Source organism: Pelophylax lessonae (assembly GCF_965119305.1).
Source record: "Pelophylax lessonae genome assembly, chromosome: 1".
NCBI classification, from domain to species: domain Eukaryota; kingdom Metazoa; phylum Chordata; class Amphibia; order Anura; family Ranidae; genus Pelophylax; species Pelophylax lessonae.
Window position 1 is genome coordinate 61,180,458 of NC_138768.1, and position 22,969 is coordinate 61,203,426.

The 22,969-nt window shown below is 40.5% G+C and overlaps 1 protein-coding gene across 17 annotated transcripts in view; it reads right to left on the reverse strand.

Moving 5' to 3' along the window:
• Nucleotides 1–22,969, reverse strand: part of TCF4 (transcription factor 4) — a 646,703-nt gene that overhangs the window by 45,709 nt on the left and 578,025 nt on the right. For all 17 annotated transcript variants that reach the window (XM_082244114.1, XM_082244117.1, XM_082244108.1 and 14 more), the window contains 4 exons: nt 18,976–19,043; nt 17,484–17,562; nt 11,367–11,443; nt 8,217–8,420 (listed from right to left, as the gene is read on the reverse strand). In XM_082244114.1, the coding sequence (XP_082100240.1) occupies nt 8,217–8,420; nt 11,367–11,443; nt 17,484–17,562; nt 18,976–19,043 (428 nt within the window). The remainder of the gene's footprint in view (nt 1–8,216; nt 8,421–11,366; nt 11,444–17,483; nt 17,563–18,975; nt 19,044–22,969) is intronic.

The following is a 22,969-nucleotide window of genomic DNA, read 5'->3' on the forward strand; positions in this document are numbered from 1 at the left end:
AATCAAGCTGAATGCTCAATTTAGTATCTGAAATGGATCGTCTTTGGGAATTGCTTATTTTTGTAAGGAATGATTGTGCATACAGTTTAAAGAAAATTGTGCCTAATGCTATCTGCATATTAACTGGCCACATAATAAAATCTTGATGCCCTTCAGTAAAATAACTTTTTTTATGTTTTGGGGGGCCTCTTGCTTGTAACAGGCACATGTGTAAAGCCTCGTACACACTCGTCGAAAATCGGCAGGGAATTTTCGTCCGACGACCGATCCGCCGATTTTCGGCTTGTTAGTATGATACTTCCGACAACCGACTCCGACTTTGATGCTTCCGACAACCGACTCCGCCCAAAAAAAATCTGGTGTGCAGGCTATAAAATTTTTGTCCACCGTCAAAACACGTCCGATTTCCTGCAGTCAGTACAGATTTCGACAGGGAAGAATCTTATGCTGCTTATGGGCATGCTCAGAGAAGAAAGAACACAAAGAAAGCAAACCAACACATGACATCACTTCTGAAGTATAATTCTGTCGGTCGACAAAAGTCCAGTGCAGTCTAGAGCACATTCCAACCAACAAAACACAACTATGGACAAAAGACGGACGACCGGTCGGCCGATAATCGTTGCGTGTGTACTAGGCTTTAGAATATAAAAAAAATGAAGACCTTTGGATTGCCATTCCTCCCCATTAGAGTTTTGCAGATGAACAGTTAGTGTAGAGGAGGAAAAGTTCAGACGCATTGGGACTGATGCATGAAAGTGTGGGCAGCACGGTGGTAGGACTTTCACTTTGCAGCAGCTACTTGAGGGTAGCAACTTGAAGGCAGCTACTTGAGGGTAGGGACTGGTGTAAATGTACATTATATAAAGTTTTGTGCACTACATAAACATCTGCAATAAAATAAAATAAATAACAGCAACTTTTGATACTCAAACCTGGACTGTGGAAATGACTGGTGGATTCTAATTGGCTATCATAAGTAACAAGCAACTGTTCCTACAGAACCCCTTTTTTTTACATACAGGGCTTTGTTGGCAAATAATGAATTATCAGTAAATCAATAAATCAGCTGGACATTGAGTTTGTGTGGAGGAATTTGAGTGTTCTGCACTGACCCTAACTCAACTGAACAACACTAAAGCCTCGTACACACGCAACGAATTTCCGCCGACCGGTCGTCCGTCTTTTGTCCAGAGTGGTGTCTGTTGGTTGGAATGTGCTCTAGACTGCACACGAATTTTCCCGCACGACAGAATTCTACTTCAGAAGTGATGTCATGTGTTGGATTGCTTTGTATGTGTCCTTTCATCTTTGAGCATGCCTAGTCTTGCCCATCAGATTTTTACCCATCGAAATCTGTACTAATGAGACGAAAATCGGACGTGTTTTGATGGTCGACAAAAAATGATATAGCCTGCACACCAGGATTTTTTTGGCCGAAAAGTCGGAGTCGGTTGTCGGAAGCATCATACTAACAAGCCGAAAATCGGCAGATCGGTCGTCAAACGAAAATTCCCAGCCGAATTTCCACTCGTCCCACTTTAGATGAACTGGAAAGTCCATTGTGAGACAGGTCTTCCTATACAACATCAGGCTCGATGAGTTTGGTGTGGAGGAACATAAATGGCCTGTACAAAGCTGTGACCTCAACGCTACTGAACACCCCTGTGATGAGTTGGAATGTGATTGTGGGTCAGGTCTAAAATCGGTAACTGACTTTACAGGTGTTCTTATAATTGAATAGGTACAAACTCCCACATAAAAACTCCAATGCCATGCTGAAATGCTTCAACAAAGGCTTTCTGATCCATAATAATTCCCAAAATTTTGGAATGGGATGTCCAACAAGCTGTATAAGTGTGACTGACATGTAGACAAACCTTTTGTCCATATAGTAAAGCAAAGATCATCCAAAAATCAGTTCCTTAGCAACTACAGATCTACTGGTTATTAAACATTGATTTAAATACAAGTTTAAGGAAAGGCCAAGGAGGAGACCACCAAAGTTTTTTTAAAGAATAAAATTTCTCCAGGAAAATGCTGAAGCTGTGAAAAATGTCAATTTTAACTAAGGTTCTAGGAGTTCTAGCATGCCCCAATGCAATGCACATGACAAAAGGAACCAAAGGAGAGGTACATACACTGCACTGTATGATGGCAATTCTCCAGCCGGGTTCAGGGGCTACTGCCAGGAATGTATGAGGGTTTTGTCTTGCTTTGGAAGTGACAGGTTCATGGTAAATACCCAAATCTAAAGTTTGAGGTTTAAGAAGAATATGAATAAATGTTTAAAAAAAAAAATATATGGCACTTGGTAAATGACTTCATTAGCTTCGACTCTACGTCCTAGAAGACAAGCTATTCCATGACTTCATTGGACTTGGACGAAACGGACATATTATATGTGGAAACGTTCCCGGCAAGAAGCCACAAAAAGCAAACAAATTTAAAAAGCAAAAGCCTAGTAGAGGTTATATAATGTTGGGAGGTGTTGATGGCGTGGAACAGACCTCCATAGCTGGGAATATGTAAAATAACATTTTCCAGAAACAGGTAATTTGGAATTTATATACATGCAGCATGCTTTTTACAAACCCAGACCTGAATTAATGACAGATTAAAACTGAGCACTAAGCGGATATACAAGACATTCATACATCATTAAATCTATTTTTCAAATGCAAGCAGTGCAAGTATGTGAAGTTGATTTGGTATCAGCCTCTTGCAATGCCCTGAACAGCAGAGCTCAGACTAGGAGGAGCAGAAGCAGCACAAGGAGCCAATCAGTGTGCTAAAGTACTCATGTGCTTTTAAGAAATATGCTGATAAGAGGAGAGAGCAAAGTGACAAAGAGATGAACTCATCAGTTTGCTGCTTCTCCTTTCACTTCCAAGTCTCAAGCCTAGTATACACGCAACGATTATCGGCCGACCGATCGTCCGTCTTTTGTCCAGAGTTGTGTTTTGTTGGTTGGAATGTGCCTAGACTGCACACAATTTTTCCCTCCTGACAAAATTCTACTTCAGAAGTGATGTCATGTGTTGGGTTGCTTTCTTTGTGTTCTTTCTTCTCTGAGCATGCCCAGTCTTGCTCATAAGATTTTTCCCTGTCGAAATCTGTACTGACTGCATAAAAATCGGCCGTGTTTTGACGGAGGACAAAAATTTTATAGCCTGCACACCAGATTTTGTTTGGCCGAAAAGTCGGAGTCGGTTGTCGGAAGCATCATACTAACAAGCCGAAAATTGGCAGATTGGTCGTTGGACGAAAATTCCCTGCCGATTTTTGACGCGTGTGTACGGGGCTTTAGGCTGAGGGAGATAAAAGACTTTATATGCCACTTAACTGCAGCAGAGAAAAATCAAAACGTTATTAATCCCAGAACGGGATGTCCAAAAATACAAATTCTTGAGCAAGTAAAACCTCTTTTATACACATAGCTTTTTCCCTGGCGTTCTGCTTGTCAAAACCTTCTTTTATTCGTTTGGGAAAGAACATCTGCCAGATTTAATTACTACCTGTGTCACCAGTGCAGAGGATTTCCTCACTTCCTGTTTTTATCAAAGGAGGAGAAAACAAGAAGAAATCCAAAATGTTAAGACTGTCAACAGAACAGGGATAGAGGGAAAATCATCCAAGGGGGACACTTTTTTCGTTGATAAGGGAAAACCTTCTATTGGGGACAATTGTCCCGGTGCCAAAGGGAAATCTTCCAAATTCTGACCCTTATTCTGGTGAAAAGGGGAAACCTTCCAATGAGCACACTTGTGCCAGTGATGAGAATAAATCTTCCAATAGAGACACTTGTTATGGTAATGATGGGAAACCTTGCAATCGGGAACATGTGTTCCAGTGCTGAGGGTAAGGCTGGCCATACATTATATAATATTCTTGTACAATTTTCCTTTAGGTTTACCCAAACCATATAATATGAGGTAAAACCTAAACACTTTCATTTTGTATGCAATCAGGCAGGCACTTGAACTACATAGTTGAAGGTAAATCAAAAGGAAATTGAATAGGAAAATTGTATAATGTAAGGCCAGCCAACATCTTTCAATAGGGAAATTTGTTCCAGTAAGAAGGGGATATCTTCGAATAGGGATATTTTTTCTGGTGATAATGGGAAACCTTCCAATGAGAATACTTGTTCCAGGGACAAGGAGAAATCGTCCATTGTGGGCTCTTGTTATAGTGACAAGAAGAAACCTTCCAAAGGGAACACTTGTTCTAGTTAAAAGGAGCAATTGTCCAATGGGAGCACTTGTTATGGTGACAAGAGGAAATATTCCTATGGGGACCCTTGCTCCGTTTGCAAGGGGAAATCTTCCAATGGGAACATTTCCGATGATGACTGTCAGAGTTGGGAAATTTTGGGAAGATTTCAAATTACTTCCTGGTGTGCCTATGAGAACAGGAAATTCTGAAAAAGTTCCCCAATATGGACAGAAATTACATCCTAAGAGAGGTTGTAACCCCTTCCACTCTAGCCAAAAAAATTGAAAGTAAGTATAGTTTCAATTTAAAGAACTTTTATAAAAGGATATTCACATGAGAACTAAACGAAAAATATACTTATAAATAAAAAATTCTATTAAAATGATTATGGTTACATTTTTTGATTGGATTTTGGGTAGAGCTGCTTTTGCATGGTTGCAAGCAACCAAGCTGAATGGCATAAGGCTTCAGATGCAGTCACTGTCACTCTTTCCCAATGGGATCTCTATAAGGTAGACAGGGGGGAATCAACTCCATGAAGGTAACGGATATTCTATGGTGTTATGTAAGAGAGAGGCACAGAAACAAACGACCACCAGGAATTTGTGCAGCTGGAGCCTCCAGTAGGTATAAGGAGTAGGTGCTTGAATCAGCCAGCATCCATTCAGAACTCAAATATTCAGTTTCTGGACCGCAACAGCGAGTATTACAATGAATTATTCCTAGAAAAATACTCTGGCTGGATCTTCTTTGGAATTTGCTTCCACAGTATACCTCCTACTGCTGCTTTATTCACTGCAGATGGGTGAAGACAGAAAACTTATAGACTGTTTCAAGCGCTGATGACGGCAATGTGGAAAAAATTACCATATCCTTTGTGTTCCCGTTTTTTCCCCCCTTCGTTTTTTTTTTCTTGCTTCCTTCCACAATGTGTGGTGTGGAACTTATCAACGTGTTCAAAGGCCAGCCTCAAAATTCATGTTACCCTTCCTTTATTTTTTACACTTCCAAATTGATTTACTTTCACAAGCCAGGTCTAAAAGCACTTTATCTATTCTATTCTATTCTATCTATCTATCTATCTATCTATCTATCTATCTATCTATCTATCTATCTATCTATCTATCTATCTATCTATCTATCTATCTATCTATCTATCTATCTATCTATCTATCTATCTATCTATCTATCTATCTATCTATCTATCTATCTATCTATCTATCTATCTATCTATCTATCTATCTATCTATCTATCTATCTATCTATCTATCTATCTATCTATCTATCTATCTAGGCGCTCCGGGAAGTCACACAGACAGCAGAGATATCTGTAATTCTCCTATTCCATTCTCATACCTGGCAGTACTGCTGATGGCACAGAGAGATGAACCGGCTCATTACTTTTATTTTCCAGATTTTTGCTTTTCCAACTCAGTGTTCATAGGTTTTTCAAGGACACGAAAAAATCATAATAAATTTTAGACATCAGGTGCGCCTGGTAATTTCTTAAGCAAATAAATATTAAGTTTGGAAAGAACAAGCAGCTACACGAGAGAGGGACCTCATCTATCTTTAACTTTTAAGTGCTATGAGATGAAGATGTAGAGGTTTCCATGTATTTATTAAAGGATGAAAGGGGGGGGGGTGGCTTTTGAGACTAGGCAGCATACACAAACATACAATTTATTAGGGTATTATGTACAGTATATGTTTTAAGCAAGCAGAACTTTAGGCAAAATACAAAAACCGTCTTTCAATCCAGCAATTAGAAAAGGGTCACCCAAAAGTGATATTTAATTATAAGTGTTGGAGGTGGCTACATAGCACAGTTAGTTACTTAGCTGAAGACTTCGAGTAGGTGTGTCACCTGCAGGCTATATAGTGTGGCATATGGGTGGAAATCGGCCTGATTCATTAAGCTTCTGATTTAGCGCTCATGTACACTACAGCTTCTAAACCCGAGTTTGGGAGCTTTTGGCGTTTTTTTTGCCAAAGCTCCAAACGTAATTCCATAAAAGCCTATGGGGGTCATTTACTAAGACTGGAGAGTGCAAAATCTGGTGCAACTCTACAAAGAATCCAATCAGCTTTCAGGTTTTATTGCCAAAGTCTAAATAATTAAGCTGAAGTTAGAAGATGATTGGCTACCATGCACAGCTGCACCAGATTCTGACTGCACCAGTTTTAGTAAATCTCCCCCCTGTATGTCCATGTACAGTTTCGAGTTAAGAAGCAACTGCGCTAACCTCCCTCTCCTGAATCGCCTTCAGGATTGGAACGTTTTAAACCGTTGCCTGCAAAAAAAACGCGTTGAAATCGTGGCGCGATTTTGCAGTGTTTTCCCACGCCCGGGGGGTCAACCTAGTCTGTGTGTACGTGAGGCCTTATAAAGTTTTTACAATGGTAACATAAAGTAGAACTGTAAACAAAACGTTGTTTTTCATTTTGGATAGAGTAAGTCAGGGTTATAATGCCCGTAAGGTTTATTTTTGCCCTCTTGGTCCCAATGGGAAGATTTACCTTCACTTCCTGACTCATAGGGGTTGATTTACTAAAGGCAAATCCACTGCAGTCGCTATAGATCTGAGGGGAAGATCTGAAATGAGGGAAAGCTCTGCTGATTTCCATCATCCAATCATGTGCAAGCAAAAATTCTGTTTTTTATTTTCCTTGCATGTCCTCATCAGACCTACAATGACTGAACTTCCAAGTGCACAGTGGATTTGCCTTAAGTAAATAACCCCCATAGTCAAAACAGGAAGTGAGAGGAAATCCCTGTAAATTAGGGAAATCTCTTGGGGACTGCCAGGTCACCAGAACTAGTATGTCCATTGGAAGATTTTGCCTCTATTACTTTTCTGGGGAGAACCCAAAATTTGGGATTTTCTGTTACTTTCATTTTCAATGATAATTTTAAACAGAACAAATAGAGAGGGTGAATCTCTCTAACGGGTACACAGACAGCAATAAAAACAGAAAGCTGTTCTAATCCCTCTTCACTCTATCCAAAACTAATAAAAAAAAAAAAAGTTTTCCCTTTAGTTATACTTTAGGTCGAGTTTACATATGTGCGGCCATGGGTTCGTGCCTGGGATCCGATGCATGTCTGTTCACCAGTTCAGGTGTGATTCAGGTCTGAATTTCCGCTTGAATTCGAACCTAAACCAAACCCACACATGCACAGGGCCCTTTTTCAATCCGCTCCACCCCACCCCCTGTCCCGAATCCATTTCACACATATGTTAACCCAGCCTCAAAGCTGAACTGAAATTTTATAAAAATGTCATTGCACTGTGGTTCCCATCAGAACTAACAGGTTTAAATGCTTATTTTTTCTAGGCTACCAGTAACAAGCACTTGTGGGCAGTCCCTCAGCATCCCCGAGTACATTGCAGGGCTATTAGTCATGCAGCCGCCAAAGTGTTTGACAAAAGAGGCTGTTGGACCTGGTCTTACAGCGTGGATAGAGTTTGCAGGAGAAGGGGATTGGGTAAGTAAAAGTCCTTGGTATGGGTACTATGGGTACCTTACACAGACATCAGCAATTTAACCCATTGAGTGCAGGGGGAGCTCCAAGCATACGTGGAAAATCAGGTTAATATTGTAGATTTCTGATTATTGGTATGTTATTCTGATTGTTTTGCTCTTTGACTTTAGTGTTGGCAAACCCAAAACAATATATGTTGGCAGAATGCATTATTGCAGATACAAATCTTTAGATAGTGGAATATCTGACACTGCATAGCAATTTAAAACAGTTTCTCTTTGGAGACCAAAAATCAAAAGTCTCAGAATGCACACTTTTTTGCCTTCAGGTGCTCACAGTTAAATAAGAAACTAAAGGGCATACAACAAATATGTGACAAGCAAAAAAATGTCAACAGTAAACAAGCGCTTTAAGGGGTTCACTGAGCTTCAACAGTTAAGCGTCTCAAAATGTACACAAATTTTTAGCTATGTTTTACTTCAAAGAAAGGATCTTGTCATCCCTGGCTTACCATTAGAGAATGCCTGTTTGCTGACAAGAGGCCAGTTCCATATCCTGAGCCTAGGCCGCCCATGGCTCCATTGTGAGATGGTCCGATTAATCCGTGCATGTCACTGTGGCTTCCTGGCATTGCTGTTGAAGGCCCCACTGCATGGTTCCTTAATACGTGAATTGCATCATCTAATCTTTCCAATCTGTCCTCAATTCGGCTTTGCTGTAATGAAATAAACAACGGACGATCACTCACTGCACATCTACATCTTGTGTGACATTTAGTATTAATGCAAAACCTATTAGATACGGGCCATACCGAAAGGTGTCTGAAACAGGGATGGTCTTGGATGCCCCACAGTAAACAGATTTGAACTTGTATAGGAAAATGACAGTTGGAAAATATGTGAGGTTCTCATTTATTCATTTTAGTTAATCACATTACACTGGGCTAGTATTGTAATGCTGAAGACAGTGGTGGGTGTCTTCAACACCCCCTGTCTTCCAAATACAATACAGTTTTGACATCTTTACCCCAAAGGTTTGACAATAATTCACACCTTCAGCCATGTAAAATGAAGGATTAACCCCTATGAAGCCTTCCTGATACCAAGGGTGAGATTATAGAACTAGAACAGGATGGTTCCACAACTTTCACACCTTGTATTCTGTTCTTAAACAGTAGCGTTTCCCCTTCTGTGGTGATTGGATTAAGGTGTCAGTGCTTCCTGTGTGGATTAAAATGCTGTAGTATCTTTCTGACACTAAAGCCGGCCATAGATGGTTCGAATCTAAGCCAGTTCAGCAGAAACCAGCTGAGATTTGAACCATGTATGGGCAGGCTGAATGTATCCAAGTTAACTGATCCATCAACTTGGGTACAACCAGTTTGTAGGATTTGACATGCGGTAATTGTTTGCGGCTGTTATAGCTGCTAGCAATAATTACTGTGTTCTCCCGGCGGGGGGCAGGGGAAGCCATCAACACAATGACTCCATGTGTTGATAGGGGATTTGATGGTTGCAGGAAAGAAAATCGCTCCGTCCATGGTCAAACATTTTAAAACTAATTATGTTACTTGTAAAAAACTACATAACATCTTCATCGTTACAAAACAAGTCCAGTTGGATGTGACTGACCACTACTAAAGACTGTTAGAAGCTAAAGGTTCATCTGTAATTGCTTCCTGCGGGGCAATACAGACAGTAATTTCTTCAGAAACAAAGGAGGCTCTGAATATCTACCGATCTGTTCTATGTGTTGGCCCAGATTTCTACTAAGCCACAAAAGGATGGGGATTGAAGAGTTGAGGCAGTAAAATAACTGTTTTATGAGAATCCCAAGCAAACCTGTCTAGTGATACAAAATACTATTTTCTTTCATGACATTTGTACAGAGCAAGCTTTCTCAAGCAGCTTTCACAGGCAGAAGGAAAGAAAACTGACTATGTTAATGGCGGAATCCCTCCTAAAGTGCTATTGTGTTCTGCTAGCGGGGAGCCTTCCCCGCTGGCAGAACAAAATGGTTACTCTTAGTAGCTATAGCAGCCAGCAGTAATCACATGTAAAAATCCGACAGGCTGGATGTACCCAAGTTGATCAGTGGATTGACTTGGGTACAATCAGCCTGCCCCTAGATAGATCTAACCTCGGCCGGTCCCTGCTGAACCGACTGAGATTCAATCCATCTACCACCAGCTTAAAGGCGCCTTCAGAGGTTTTTAGGGGTTCATTGAGTAACGGCATATTGATCTCCTGCTTACAATGACCACCAATATAAGAGACAATTTTTTACTGACATCAAAAGTAAAAGGTTACTTCTACACTAGTCAACCAATGAAAGGGGACCTTTCTTTACTGATATCCAACATAAGGGGAAATTTCTCCACTGGCCACCAATGCAGGGCACATTTCTTTACCGATATATCCAATGTAAGGGTTCACTTCTACACCGACTCCCGATATAAAGGAACATTTCTCCACTGACCCCCAATGTAAGAAGGCATTTCTCCACTGACTACCAATGTAAGAAGGCATTTCTCCACTGACTACCAAATGTCACCACAATTTTTACAGTCTTGGTTTCTTTTCTGGCTTTTTACATTTTTTTTTTTATATCTCATAATTAATATGGTCATATAGAGCAAGGAGCATTGTAAAAAAAATCTGGCGTGGGTGTCAAATATGCTAGGTATGTCACAATTTTGGTTCTTTTATTTAAAACTTTCTACCACTTGCTGATCACGCTGATGTGCAATGACCTGAACATTTTTTAAAGGCTTCTCTGGGGTAAAAAGGTTAAGAAAGGCAGGAACGGAGGTTCTCAAATTAGGGCCATGTCAGATGAGTGATCCTGCCACTAACATCACTAAGGATTGCTAACATTTTCCTATAGAGCTGCTTTCTTGCTAGCTGGACCTGTGAGATGTCGCTTTCACTATCATGTGAAATTCTGCAGCATTCCAGCCCAGCAAGGAAGTGACTCCATTAGGGAAATCCATTCCATCACCTGGGCAAAGGCTGCAGCTGAACTCCGATCTGGTAACACAAGTACAGAAACCTTAGCACTGGGCATCCATTAAAGATAAATGATTTAACAGAGTCTACTGAAAACTGATGTACCAGATCTGTTTGGGCTGAACCTTTATAGCATAATTATACAACATATAAAATTACAATGCAAGCCATTTTGTAATTTAATGTTACTAAAAATGACATTCCTTTTCAACCTGCAGCCAGAGTGGATTTTCTAAAACTCACTTTATAAAACTTCATCCTTGCAACCGGGGCAACTGTACTTTTCGAATTTCTCCCTGCCCATGTGACTGGCTTGTTGCTTTTTCCTCTGCACCAAGCTTCACACTTTTTCAGGAAGTGCTTGCGAGGCCTATATCATTATCTACAGAACAGGAGCAGGTGATTATTTTCTATAAAGTTTGTTATAACCACACAGTTTTCCGTCCTATCATTGATCTTTGCTGTTTCTCTGGAGGAATGGAAAAGGTGGCTGCTCTGCTCTAGGATCTTGAATGAGATAGAAACATCTTCTTTATAGACCCAGAATACAAGTTGACTAATTTCTCATTGCCTCCCCTTTCTGATGATAAATCTGCACATCTGTGGACACTTTTGTCCTTATATGTCACAACGTTAAATTTAAAAGCACCTACTAGTGAGTGCAAAGGGCCTTCATAGCTAGGAGACGAGGAAGCCTGTCCTCCATTCCTTGACCAAACAGCTGTGCCTGCTAATTAAAAGAAGGAAAAAAAGTTAATTATCTACACAGTTGCATAAGCATCCTCTTAGTTAAAACTTTTGCAGTTGTTTAGTATATATATGCAAATTTTTCAAGCCGTCCAGACATATGGAGACTTTCCAAAAACATACTTAAGGGAAAAAAAAAGTATTTTTGTAGCAAAACAGAGATACAGTCCATAATGTTCCTCCAGGCTGCTTTCTATCAAAGGATTTCATTGACTCGGCAGGTAATGCCTGGGAGAGAACTCTGTGCAAGAAAACAACTCAATTTCCAAAAAAGAAGCTTGGTACAAGGGATTTCAGCTTTCCAAGTCTCTGTTTCACGACATATACTGCGTCCAAGAGAAAAAAAAAAGATGCTTTCTGGCTTACTACACTATATCTTTGGCGAGCCGGTATTTGGCAAGTAGGTACGGCAATGTCACTTTATGTGGTGTGCAGGGAATTTCTTTGTATCTGTTCTGTTTTATTTCTCCTTGAAGAGAACCAGTCATGGGGGAGGCTATGCAAGAATTTTTATTATGATAAATGTTCAGGATTAATTTTAAAAGACTTATGTGTGCCAGGTCTTTTTTTTTTATTTTCTTTACTTACTATAGGCTCAATTCACAAAGATAACACACCAGGATGAGGGATTTTTTTACTGTTAAGCCAATGGCATTTAAAAATGACAGTCATGTGGCTGAAAATAAAGGTTCGTAGCCACACTTACACACAGTATCTCACAGAAGTGAGTACACCCCTCACATTTTTGTAAATATTTGATTATATCTTTTCATGTGACAACACTGAAGAAATGACACTTTGCTACAATGTAAAGTAGTGAGTGTACAGCTTGTATAACAGTGTACATTTGCTGTCCCCTCAAAATAACTCAACACACAGCCATTAATGTCTAAACCACTGGCAACAAAAGTGAGTACACCCCTAAGTGACAATGTCCAAATTGTAAATATTTTGTGTGGCCACCATTATTTTCCAGCACTGCCTTAACACTGCCTGGGCATGCAGTTCACCAGAGCTTCAAAGGCTGCCACTGGAGACCTCTTCCACTCCTCCATGACGATATCACAGAGCTGGTGGATGTTAGAGACCTTGCGCCCCTCCACCTTCGGTTTGAGGATGCCCCACAGATGCTCAATGGGGTTTAGGTCCGGAGACATGCTTGGCCAGTTCATCACCTTTACCCTCAGCTTCTTTAGCAAGGCAGTGGTTGTCTTGGAGGTGTGTTTGGGGTCATTATCAATTTGGAATACTGTACTGCCCTGTGGCCCCCTCTCCGATGGGAGGGGATCATGCTCTGCTTCAGCATATCACAGTACATGTTGGCATTCATGGTTCCCTCAATGAACTGTAGTTCCCCGGTGCCGGCAGCACTCATGCAGCACCAGACCATGACACTCCCGCCACCATGCTTGACTGTAGGCAAGACACACTTGTCACACACAGCAGCAGCTATAAAAACGTCCAGTGAGCATGAGCTCTAAGTGTTAAGTTGACTGCCAACTGCCTGAACGCAAGCTGATAACACCTGATGTCTTCGAGCTCCTGAGCGTGAACAGGAACAGAATTAAATAACAGAGCCCTTTAGGTGAAGCCTAACACCAGGCTTAATTTTTATTTGTAAATGTACCCATGGAGACTGCAATATCTTCAATCTGAAGCTAGCCCCCCCCCACAATAGCTGTTCATTGCTAGAGGATGTTCATAGTCTTCCAGGTTGAATGATGCCCAGCGTCACTCAACTTAGATGACCAAGGACAGACCAAGGGCGCATGGTGTCATGGCCCTGCCCTGTGGTGGGGAGTCACCATGGCCCCCTATGTTCTTGGTGTACTAATGCAGAGAGCAATTCTGCAGTCACCTCAGTCCTATTCTCTGCATCAAGCCGGATCACCCAATTCCAGAAGAAAACCCAAGACTAAAAGGGCCCAATGCATTAAATGACTGGCCATAAGACATGAGAAAAGGGTAAGTATAAAATACAAATAAAAACATCACATACTGCTGGAGGGGCCTCAATGAACAAGAACAAAGCAAACAGTGGTGGCACTGTGATCCCAATATAAAATATACTGTGAAACTGTAATACCATTGCAAAAATAAAGTAGACTTCTACAAAAATAACATATACCTAAAAAAAGCAGTTCAGAGCAATTTTAATGCGTCTTTTTGCATATAATTATTTGCACACAGAAAGAAACACAAATCTACAAACAAACTGATTCCTTGATCAAATCTAGGTTATGGGAGTATTCTGGCGAATATACAGGGATAACTGCTGTGATCAAAGAGAACCCTTGTACTGTAAGATCCTTCGTTACCAGTGTATACATTGCTAAACCTAGGAGCTGTGGGTTAGGGGTCTCTGGCATTAAATAGATGGGTTCAGCTCAGATTTTTAATATAAGAAGAAAATGCATTTACATATACAGCTCAGTGCATTACTAGAAAGTTCTGATTGCTACATCTTTGCAATATCCAGCAAAGTAAATATTCCATAGGGATGAATGGTAATGCATGTAAAACACATCTAAAACATGTTACATTGCAATCTCAAAGTCATAAATCTGAATGTCCAGAAAAGGCAGAATCAGCACATCTTTCTACATAGCTAAAAGTTCACTTATTGAAAACGTCTGCAAAAATGTAAAAAATACCCAGTCCACAATAAAAGCAGGGTTTTAACCTAAGAAGGTCTTGGTTTGGACAAGAAGCCTTAAAAGGTGGGTTTACTTTCCAGCCTTGTTCTAGGAATTCTACAGGAAGTCACAAACAGGAACCATTGTTTGAGAGATCCCGGTTTATATTGCTTTCCCAATAGACCCCTCTCTCCATGTTAATTAGGTATGAGACATAATGGAGGACACTTCCTTCTGAACAGTAAGTCTGGCGGGGGTTTAATCGGATAATATTGTCTATTTATTTGTAACAAACTCTGTGCTTTGAAATATGGACTTGAAATTAAAGTATGATTTAAATCAATAACAAAAGTAAACTGAGCAAAAGGCCCATATTCCTAATGAACCCTTTTTAATCAACTGCTAAAATAGCAGGTGAATCTAATCCTCAATAGAAATAGAGATCAACTATGATGGATATTGCTGTTTATTAGGGGCCAATTTCAAACCATTCCACTGTGGTGAATAAAGATGAACTGGAGTGTCCTCCAAAATTCTTCTCTACCCAAACTTGCACATTTTTCTTACTTCAGTGAGCTACAAGCTGGGTCATTTCCGCCCTGCATGCCACCTCTTTGACACTTTTTTGCTCACCTATGTGCTGCAGGGCACTGGTAACCTATGCTCAATGCATTAGAAATATGAATTTGAGTTTGGAGTTGGGTAGAGGTGAGCTCGGAGGATGCCTAAGCTCATTTCTATTGGTGAATTTAATGCAAGTGTTATGTCATGCAAAGGCGTGCATTTCTCTAAGGCACCCTGTTCAGTTGAATGAGCTCCCAACGTAACACAATGGACTGAAAACAAGACTTGAAACAAGTGTGGTCGGTGTACTGAAAAACAGATCTGTTAGGGCGACACTCACAATGAATGGTATCACAGTGCTCCAATGCAAAACCCAACCTTTACATTGTTAGGTTGAAAATAAAAAGACACATGTCCCTCAAGGTCAACCAAAAGAAAATGAGAAACAAAAAAACAAATTGAAAAACTGCATCCATAGAATCTCAAACCTATATCTAGAGTTGATCTAGAGGAAGGCAAAAACAAAAAATGTATGGTCTAATTTGACCCAACAGGGGAAAAAATCCTTCTTGATATCCTAAGGCAGTGATTTCAAGCCTTGGTATTGTAAAGGGTACCTCCAAAAAAGTATATAATAATAATGGTGGAAAAGAGCAGGGGCACCACAGCATCACTATGTCTGTGTAAACATGGCTGGGGAACAGATGCCTGATTATTGAAATAGAACATTCTAGGAGACAGCAGGGAAGGGGCAGTTCTACATGATATTTGTCCAATGGGAGCTTGACAGCAGTAGATGTGTGCTGGACCATGCAGGTGCTTTACCCAAGGCCTGTCTGGGAGTCCTGGCCCCAATACTGCAGCACCAGGATCAGCTTGATCCACCTCTCCTAAGGGGTACACTGACTGCCAGTTCCCCAAGGTGCCTCTATCAGATGAAACCTGCTCCACTCTGCAGCAATAATCCCCTTAACTGCACTCCCAATCGAAGACTGAAAGTGCTGCTGAGGCCCTCTCTAAAATGCAACATTCAAGTGAGCCACCTCACTGTGGAAAGCCTAGCCCTTCAACACACATCGGCCCCAAAATCCTATAGCAGCCCCAGATCCAGGGAATCCAGTGTATTAAGCCACACTGCAAACAGGCCCCAAAACAACACTACATACACCACTGTAAAAAGGTACACCCCATAGAGTCCCTTACCCCCAGCTCTCTCCTTCATCCCACTGACACAGCAGCATTTTCCCTCCCACTGTTACACAATTGGGCCACCATTTGGCTTTTAACCTCTTACCCTACTTCACCTCTGACCCACTCCCATTGAAGAGCACAATTTATGGAAATTAGTTGGTTGTCAAGGGGTACGCAAGTGAAGAAAGTTTGGAAACCATTGTTTTAGGACAAGCAGATGCTCTCTGGAGCAATAATCTTCAGGGTTATCACTTATAAATAATAAAAGCCATTTATATTATGTGCACTTAAAAACACATCCACGCCTGTTGGTTCTCCCCAGAGATTAATTGAGGCTTATGGTACCTTGCCTATCGCCCTCTAGTGTGTGTATTTAAGTCACAGACTTTCAAAGGAACCCTTTTTTATTTGCTCTACATCCAATCAACCTCTATAAAATATGGCCAGAGAGATTACAAAGATGCAAAAAATTGCCACAGGTTTGTGTCATTTTGGAAGCAAAAGAGGTGACAATTAACTGCAGCAAAGAAAAACACAATTGCAAATGTGTCTGTCTTAAGTGTGAAATCTCCTATATTCCTGTACTGTATTGGTGGGGCAGGAGCCTATGGGAGCCTAATCCACCATCTGTACCATTTACAAAACATCTTCTCCGTTCTTATAACAAATAGACAGACGTAACGCTTATGTGAAGTGTTTCAATAATACATATGCTGCCAGTTATTGCCTGTGCCCAGTGCTCAGCACTGCATTTGCAGCTAGAAGGATGTAAAATACCTCCATGTCAAAATCAGTCACACATTTAGAATATCTATACGGCGTATGGAGCAAAACATGTTGCTGATATTCTTCTGGCATATTCCTTTTGCGGAGAAAAAAGGCTTCTTTAATATTAGTAATCTGGTATTTTTTGGATAGTGTTTGGAAGTGTCAGAAACTCTGACATTGACATCTGTGTCCTTGTTGTCGTCATTTACTTCCTATCCCGGTGGCCACACCGGAAGTAAGGGTTATCTCCTAAATGGGTTTTAACCCTTCCCCACTATGCTTTTACTTTTATTTGTTTCCCTGTTACAAGGATATCCCTCACTTTAAACTGTTGAACAGCACAGACCACCCTGCAGATATATGATAAAAACCCTGCAGATACAGATAAATGAAGTCCTGATGAGGAGGTTTTGGATCATTCGAAACATGTCGGTGCAATTCTTTAAAATGAAATGTTCCACTACCAGTTTCCTTTGTGCTGGTCTATACTTGCCTATACGAAGTAGGCCAATCAGCCATGTCCATCTATTACCAATATTCTTGTCCTAAAGGCAGTTTGGCTGTTTTGATTCATACATTTTGCTAGCAATTAAAAACTGAGAGAGATTGTAACCCTTCCTCACTCTTTAAAAAAAAAAAAAAAAAAAAGTTTTGGATAGGGTTTAACTGTTGGCAATGTGCTGTGCTGCTTGTTAAGCAATAATAAAACTTTAATGTGATTATAATAAAAGACAAAAGGTTGATTCCTTCTTAGTAAAGAGTATTCTTGTGGTTAATCTATTCATGAAGCTAACTTATTGGGAGATGGGGACTCTTCAAACTTTTGATTGTGCAATACATACAGTATAATAGCTAATTAATTACCTGAAAGGGAAGGCGGAGAGCCCACTGGAGTTGAAGGGTTGGATGAAAAGCTGTTGTTGGTGTGATCGGGTGAGTAGATCTTGAAATGGAAACAAAGAGACTTGAGTCAATCCTTTGTTGCAAACATACTTAATGCTGAAAGTAGCTTAAAGCAGACCTTGCACCTCAGTAGCCTCAGTGATAAGGTCTGCTTATTCAAAGTGCAAGAAAAAAAAAACATGTGGGGCAAAAAAAATTTGATAATATACCTACCTTTCCCTTGCTTCCACCTGCAACACCTACAGTGAAGTCATCCTCCTTCCATGGAAATCACAGGGAATGTTGAGTAGCCCAAATTCCTGGAGAAGATGATCATCTGCTGAGTTGCAGCATCTTCTCAGGAGAATTGGACTTAGCATTCTCTACCTAGATTCCTTAGCACCAAAACACATAGAACTCAATGCAATTTTTGAGGTCTCCCTTCTGTTGTGTTCTGCATAGGAAGCACTTATCATATGGATTCCAAAAACCCAACAAGGATTCATATCGCCCCAAAACCTATAGACCACGGGTGCCCAAACTTTTTAGTAGAAGGGCTAATTCAAATATTTTACAAATGTATGCAGGCAGAAAAAAAAGTTTTATAAATAAGTACCCCTTTATACCAGGGCCCGCATCACAGTCTTCTCTTACATCAAGGGTCCCATAAGAGTCTCCCCTTACATCAGGATCCCCATTAGAGTCCCCTTTTACATCAAGATTCCCATCAGAGTCCCCCCTTACCTCTGGGTCCCCATCAAAGCCCCCATTTACAACAGGTCATTATCAGAGCCCCCTCCCCATCACAAGGTCTCCATCCAAGTGCACCCTTACACTAGGGTCCCCATAAGAGTCACCCTTACTACTGTAAGGCTTACAGTGAAACAGTAGCGCCAAGGTGGAAACTGTGAGCTGGAGCAGGTCCTAGAGGTCCTAGCAACCAACCATGAAGATGATGACAATGCAGCAGGGGAAAACCTGTACTGGACGATGCAGAGGGGAAAGGGGAGAGCTCTGCTGATGTGAATCCTCGGTCTGTGCTTAATGAGGATTTGCCACTGACCCTAGGTTGTTGCAGGCATAGATGTGGCCCCTGGGCTGCAATTTGGAGACCCCTGCTGTAGACCCATCTCCCTTTTGCAGATTGATGTGAAAATGCTATATAACAATACATTTAAGTATTTTTAATAAATAAACAACTGCATGAATTGGTGTTTTTCTTTCTATCTGCCCGGAAATTCATTTTAATACAACTGTGACTCCCCTTAATATGTGAGTGCTGAATCAGCAGCTTTATGAATCTACCTAGGTCTATGATATACAGATAATGCAAATAATACACACTGCATATAATAGAAATTTGCACATTCAAAACAAAGACAAAATACAAATGCCTGGAACGTATCAGCTTTAACCAGCATATTAGCATCAAATCAAAGAGGTAGTCAATACAACAGAACCAATCTAAACTTACAGAGGCCAAAGCTTTACCCAGCGCATCCCCAGTCTGCGAGCTTCCCGCTGGTCCGCTTCCTCTGCTCGCTGAAAGAAAAAACAAAAGCAAGACTGTTAGAACAAGCAGGGAGGCATGTTACAGGTTTCTATTCCTGGTCCACTTACCCGTAATGTAATTGCATTTTAATGCTAATTATATTGCATTAATCTTTAATTAGCATTAATTTGTTTGCTAAGGTAGATGTCAAATATATTCATGTTACATTTTTATGAGCAAAAATATGAACGCGGCTGGTTATCCACTTATTTACGGTGCAATTATGTTATCTGATGCCCGGGCACCTCCGGATCCCTGTACAGGAGGAACGGTCCTAGGTTGGGGGATGCTAATCGTAACATATGAACTTCAAAATAAGTGCAGTGTTAATTTAGGCCCCGCTCTGCAGAGGATGGAATTAATTAATCTGCTGATTTTGATTTCAAATGCAGAAAGCTGTGCTTTGTGTTCAGATTGCTGCAAAACATTCATTGCAATGAAAACGGGTAAATTAATGCCTTCTGATATCATTGATTCATTGATGTTATTATACGCAGATAATTTTGACCATAAAGACCAACCAAGCTAAAATGTTACAAGATGCTTACGGTTTGACCTGAAGTTAGGAGTAATTGTGGACAAAAGTAAAAATGCAGTCACTAACTTGAAAAGAGCAGTTGTAAGAAATGTTTTACTTGTAGATCCTGCCAGTAGAGCACATATTGATCCGCTTCCTATAACAGGATGACAACACTGTTTAGTCTGCAACAAAATTGTCATGGCAGCACTCTTGTGAAGCAAGATAGTCTTACATGTCGTTTAGGCGTACTTTAAGTAAGTGACAAATTAAAGCCAGCTAACACAAAGTTACATATTGTAGTTGGTATAGTTAAATAAAGACAACAGTCCATCCAGTTCAACCTGTGTGGGTGTGTGTTCCTGTAGATGATTATTTCCCATATCCCTGTATATTGTGTTAGTTAAGATGCATGTCTAATGCCCCGTACACACGCATCGATAGTTGGGCATGAATTTTTTCGGCCAACGTCCGATCGGCCGATTTTCGGCTTGTTAGTATGATGCTTTCGACAACCGACTCCGACTTTTCGGCCGAAAAAAATCTGGTGTGCAGGCGATAAAATTTTTGTTGGCCGTCACCACAATGGCCGATTTTCCGTCAGTCAGTACAGATTTCAGCAGACAAAAATCTGATGAGCAAGACTGGGCATGCTCAGAGATGAAAAAACACACGGAAAGTAAACCATCACATGACATCACTTCTGAAGTAGATTTTTGTTGGCCGAGAAAATTAGTGTGCAGTCTAGAGCACATTTCAACCAACACAACAACACTGGACAAAAGTCGGCCGATAATCGTTGCGTGTGTACGAGGCATAAGAGTCTTTTAAAACTATCAATACTTTCAGCTGACACCAATGATTGTGGAAGAGAGTTCCACATCCTTACTGCACTGACAGTGAAAAATCCCCTACGCAGCTTAGGATTAATTAATCTCATTGTGTGGCCCCGTGTCTTCTTACACTCTCTGAGACTGAATAGTTTCCTACATACGCTGGGATAACCATTGAGAAATTTGTATATTGCTATCATATCTCCTCTCAAGCGTCTCTTCTCCAGAGAGAATACATTTTGCGCTTGTAGTCATTCCTCGTAATTTTGGTCCTTCAGTCCCCTTATTAATTTAATCTCTCTCCAGTTCCAACACATCCTTTGGGAGGATTGGTGACCAGAACTGGATGGAGTACTCTAGATGTGGCCGAACCAGAGTTTTATAAAGTGGTAGAATGATTGTTTTATCTCTGGAGTAATGAATGCTAATATTCTGCTGGCTTAGCTTGACATTGCATGCTATTGCTCAGTCTGTCTCCTACCAGGACCCCCAGATCCTTCTCCATCCTGGAATACCCCAGAGCTTCTCCACCTAGTGAGTAACTTGCATTTATATTTTTAACCCCCAAGTGCATTACGTTACATTTTTCAATGTTAAACCTCATTTACCATCTAGTTGCCCACTCCATTCATTTATGTAGGTCCTCTTGTAACGTTTTCATATCTTGCTATGATGTTATTGCCCTACCCATATTTGTGTCATCACCAAACACTGAAATTGAACTATTTTTACCATCCTCTATATGATTTACAAAAATGTAACAGAATTGGTCCCAGGACAGAGCCTTGGAGTATCCCACTTACCACTCTAGACACTTTTAAGCAGTCTTTTTTTTCCCTGGAAAAATGTTTTTAACAAATGGTAAGCACTCCTGCTAGTGTTATATGGTTTGCCCCAACCTCTGTAACTGAACTTTCTCAGGACAGCTTGGCATTTTTCAGAAAGTAAAAAAAAAAAGCAGATCTACACACAGGGCCAATAGGTAATAAAACAATGTTACGGGGGATTCGAAAACTGTTGTTAATGCTATTAATGTACTGCAGCATACACATTATTTTTGGTTTTGCACTGGTTCCCTTTGGATACATCAGCATGACAGGTAGTCAACCAATAATTTCAAAATTCCTAAAAGGAGAGGTCAGCATGAAGGCCTACAGAATTCTTTCATGACAGGTTTACTTTATACACAAATACAGCTGTTTATCGTAGGATTTGCACTCTTAATTGGTCAATGTCATTTTTTTTGCCTGACTTTTCAGTTTTATCATCATTATCCTTAAGACTAAGAACAGAATTAAACAAAAGTTGGGAATGCCTATGAAAAAGGGGGCAGACATTAGGAGTGAATGCCTATTTGTACAAAAGGGTAGCCAAGTCAAAATAGAAAACTGGATTAAATAATTCATTATATTAATGCAGCTTGAACCTATCACCCAGCTAGAAAGTGTGAAAGGACAGAGATAAAGGGCAGAAGCTGGAGAAATGGGGCAGTGCAGGCAGGAGGGAGTATGCTGACTAAGGATTATAAATACTAATAATGAGCTGGGGAATGGGTTGGCAGCTATAATGAAACACTCTAGAACAGTCTTTCTCAACCTTTTATTTCCCAGGGGGTACCCCTAAAATAGTTTTCAGGTCTTGAAGAACTCTTTGTTAAACCACTCCTTTGGGATTTAAACAATGTTGGTGGGGATAAAGTTGAAGAAGAATGCAAACTTTACAGTGGTGGTCAGAATGCCATCCTTATAGGCAGCTAAAACGGTTATTGAAGTCATGTTACTAGCACTGCCACATGGCGCTGGCCCCAGAACTATGAAGGCACCATCAAATTGGAAGTCAATCTTCCACAGTCCAACCTCTGTAGGAACCCTAGTTGAAAATTACTGCTCTAGACTAACCAAAAATAAAACCAGGGCTGTCCAATCTACAACACAGCCCATGTACATTTTTCAAATAGCACCATATAGGCACACTAAAGAAGCCAGCCAAATACTTTTTACTGATCCTAAAAAAGAGTTTGAAAGACTTAAGCTGGATACACACTATCCAACTTTTGTGGTTAGATTTCCTTCAGATTTACCTTTTCTATGTAGTGCAAGGACCTGCTAGATTGCATACAAATTGAAAGTGTTTAGGTTTGACCTCATATTATATGGTTTTGGTGAGTCTAAAGGAAAAAGTCTTCAGAAAATCTTATAGTTACATAGTAGGTGAGGTTGAATAAAGACAATAGTCCATCCAGTTCAACCTGTGTAGGTGTGTGTGGCTGTAATCATCTCACATAGCCCTGAATGTTCTGATCCTTGAGATGTACGTCTAAGAGTCTTTTGAAAGCCACCATACTTCCCACGGAAACCACCTCTTGTGGTAGAGAATTCCACAATCTTGTAGCCCTAACAATAAAGATCCCCCCACGTTGCCTGAGGTTAAAACGCTTCTCCTCTAATCGCATTGTATGCCCTCTTGTCCTCATGCAATCCCTTCGACTGAACAGCTTTATTTCTAAGCTGAGATCCCCATTGAGATATTTACAAATTGCTATCATGTCCCCCCTCAGGCGTCTCTT